Raw genomic sequence first — 3,051 nt, forward strand, 5'->3', positions numbered from 1 at the left:
AAAAAAAAAAAAAAAAAAAAAAAAAAAAAAAAAATTAAGTTAAATCATCAAGAAAAACTCTTCATTAAGTGTCTAGGTTAATTTACAATGCTGATCAGTTGTTTACATTGCAAGAATATTTTTCAATCTGGGAAAGTGATATTCCAATGTTTAACAAACTGACCAGATGCCTCAAACAAAATTAAAAAATATATATATAAACCTCAAACTTGTGTTGGCTGCTTTACAAGGTTCAGTTCCTCCCAGTCTGGACTCACCTGGTGGAGACACTTTCGGGCTTTGTCATATTCACTCCTCAGGCAGTAAGCGCTGCCAAGGTTGAACAGCATCACAGTCCTGGCAGAATTGACGGAACTGGGGTAGCACTGAGGGGCCCGCTTCCCAGCTGGGGAAAAAGAGTGTAGATACCGGTGAAGAGGCTGTGCAAACAACAAGGGAGCAACCCCACCTACTGCCTTGAGGAGCCACTCAGCACAGCAGTACTCCTCAGGCAGAAAAACGAACACAGAAGATTTAGAGTCTAATTTTTGGAATGCAGGCCAGGCTACTTAAGTATCACAAAACTTCTTACTTACAGGATTCCATTGCTTCATTTTCACCTTTGTCTGATCCTACAAAAACATGAAAATAAATCTGAGGGGCAGAACAACAGAGTATATTTTCTTTTTTTTTTTCCTCAGGCTCAGAAGGCAGAGGGCATATTTTCTTTCCTTTTCTTTCTTTCTTTCTTTTTTTTTTTTTGAGACGCAGCCTTGCTGTTGCCCAGGCTGGAGTGCGGTGGCGCAATATCGGCTCACTGCAACCTCCACCTCCTGGGTTCAAGCGATTCTCCTGCCTCAGCTTCCTGAATAGCTAGGATTACAGGCATGCGCCACCACGCCTGGCTAATTTTTGTATTTTTAGTGGAGACAGGGTTTCACCATGTTGGTCAGGCTGGTTTGTTTTTGTTTTTTTTTGGAGATGCAGTTTTGCTCCTGTTGCCGCCCAGGCCGGAGTGCAATGGTGCGACTCACTGCAACCTCTGTCTCTTGAGTTCAAATGATTCTCTGGCCTCAGCCTCCTGAGTAGCTGGGATTACAGGGGCATACCACCATGCCTGGCTAATTTTGTATTTTTAACAGAGACAGGGTTTCACCATGTTGGTCAGGCTGGTCTTGAACTCCTGACCTCAGGTGATCCACCCACCATGGCCTCCCAAAGTGCTGGGATTACAGGCGTGAGCCACTGTGCCCAGCCAAGAGCATATTTTCTAAAAACCTAACTTTCTTTATGAAATGGAAATTTAATATAAAGCAATTTATTTACTTTTCATGTAGTGGAGATTCCATTAAAAGATGTCAGAATGCTACCACCCCACTACCATCTCAAACCTGAGCACTAATCTTGAGTAAAGTGAATGTCGCACAGCTTAAATTATTTAATTTTTTTTTTTTTTTCCAGACAGATTGTCACTCTGTCACCCAGGCTGGAGTGCAGTGGTGTGATCTTGGCTCACTGCAACCTCCACCTCCTGAGTTCAAGCGATTCTCCTGTCTCAGCCTCCTGAGTAGCTGGGATTACACGCACGCGCCACCACGTCCCAGTAATTTTGTATTTTTGGTAGAGACGGGGTTTCATTATGTTGGCCAGGCTGGTCCTGAACTCCTGACCTCAGGTGATCCCGCTCACCTCGGCCTCCCAAAGTGTTGGGATTAGAGGCGTGAGCCACCACACCTGGCAATTATTAAAAAATTTAGCAATGATTTAAAACAAACTTTTCTTTCTTTCCTTATTTTTAAAATAGAGACAGGGTCTCACTAGGTTGCCCACGCTGGTCTTGTACTCCTGGGCTCAACTGATCCTCCTGCTACAGCCTCCCGAAGTGCTGGGATTACAGGTGTGAGCCACTGCGCCCGGCCTGAAACTGACTCTTGAATGCAGTATTTTTACACCCCTATGGATTTTAGAATCACTCCAAAGGAAAACAAATAAACAGTATCAGAACCACATTAAACATTCTAACAGTACCAGCCTTTCAAAAGTGAGAATTTAGACAATGTGGCCATTAACTCTCAGGTCTACTTAGCAAACAACTGCTACAAAGTAAGTACAGACAAAAATGTGGAAAGCCGACCTAAAATTATTCTCATTACCACCATGCCCTGAAATTTCCACACATCCTGAATTATGACAGGAAGGAAATGGAAACAGTGACCAGTTCCGATCAAAGGTGTCCTCATTAACCTTGGTCCTGCTCATTTGAAGAGATCCCTAAGGAGACATCAGTGACATTCTCCGGGTTCAAGTGAGTAATGGCATCAGATATTCTGTCGAGAGAGATGAGGGCTTCTGCAGCATATAAATGTCCCAAAAACCTAAAATGAAAAAACAGATTCCAAACTGAAAAGTATAACATTACAAAAATACCCAATGTAAAATAATGCTGGGTATATTATGTTATTATACATTGGATATATGTCTCAAATTTCATGTTCTTAAATTGAAATCTAAATTTATTTAGGTAAAACGAATCAACTGGCTGGGCATAGTGGCTCATGTCTTTAATCTCAACACTTCAAGAGGCCTAGGTGGGTGGACTGCTTCAGCCCAGGAGTTTGAGATCAGCGTGGGCAACATGGCAAAACCCTGTCTCTACAAAAAAAATACAAAAACTAGCTGGGCGTGGTGCCATACGCCTGTAGTCTCAGCTACTCAGGAGGCTGAAATGGGAGAATCACTTAAGCCTGGGAGACTGAGGCTGCAGTGAGCGGTGATTATGCCACTGAACCTCAGCCTGAATGACAGAGTGAAACGCCGTCTCAAAAATAAATAAATAAATAAATAAATAAATAAATAAAAATAAAGAGTTATAGGCTGGGCGCAGTGGCTCAAGCCTGTAATCCCAGCACTTTGGGAGGCCGAGACGGGCGGATCACGAGGTCAGGAGATCGAGACCATCCTGGCTAACCCGGTGAAACTCCGTCTCTACTAAAAAATACAAAAAAACTAGCCGGGCGAGGTGGCGGTCGCCTGCAGTCCCAGCTACTCGGGAGGCTGAGGCAGGAGAATGGC

At 43.5% G+C, this 3,051-nt stretch overlaps 1 protein-coding gene across 1 annotated transcript in view; it reads right to left on the reverse strand.

Moving 5' to 3' along the window:
- LOC108522178 (CCR4-NOT transcription complex subunit 10-like) overlaps nt 1-3,051 on the reverse strand; it is a 16,473-nt gene that overhangs the window by 8,681 nt on the left and 4,741 nt on the right. The window contains exons 2-4 of the mRNA XM_017862236.1: nt 2,224-2,354; nt 576-611; nt 258-385 (exon numbers count right to left, since the gene is read on the reverse strand). Of these exons, the coding sequence (XP_017717725.1) occupies nt 258-385; nt 576-611; nt 2,224-2,354 (295 nt within the window). The remainder of the gene's footprint in view (nt 1-257; nt 386-575; nt 612-2,223; nt 2,355-3,051) is intronic.

This window comes from Rhinopithecus bieti, unplaced genomic scaffold (assembly GCF_001698545.2).
Source record: "Rhinopithecus bieti isolate Rb0 unplaced genomic scaffold, ASM169854v2 scaffold_64399, whole genome shotgun sequence".
Lineage (NCBI taxonomy): Eukaryota > Metazoa > Chordata > Mammalia > Primates > Cercopithecidae > Rhinopithecus > Rhinopithecus bieti.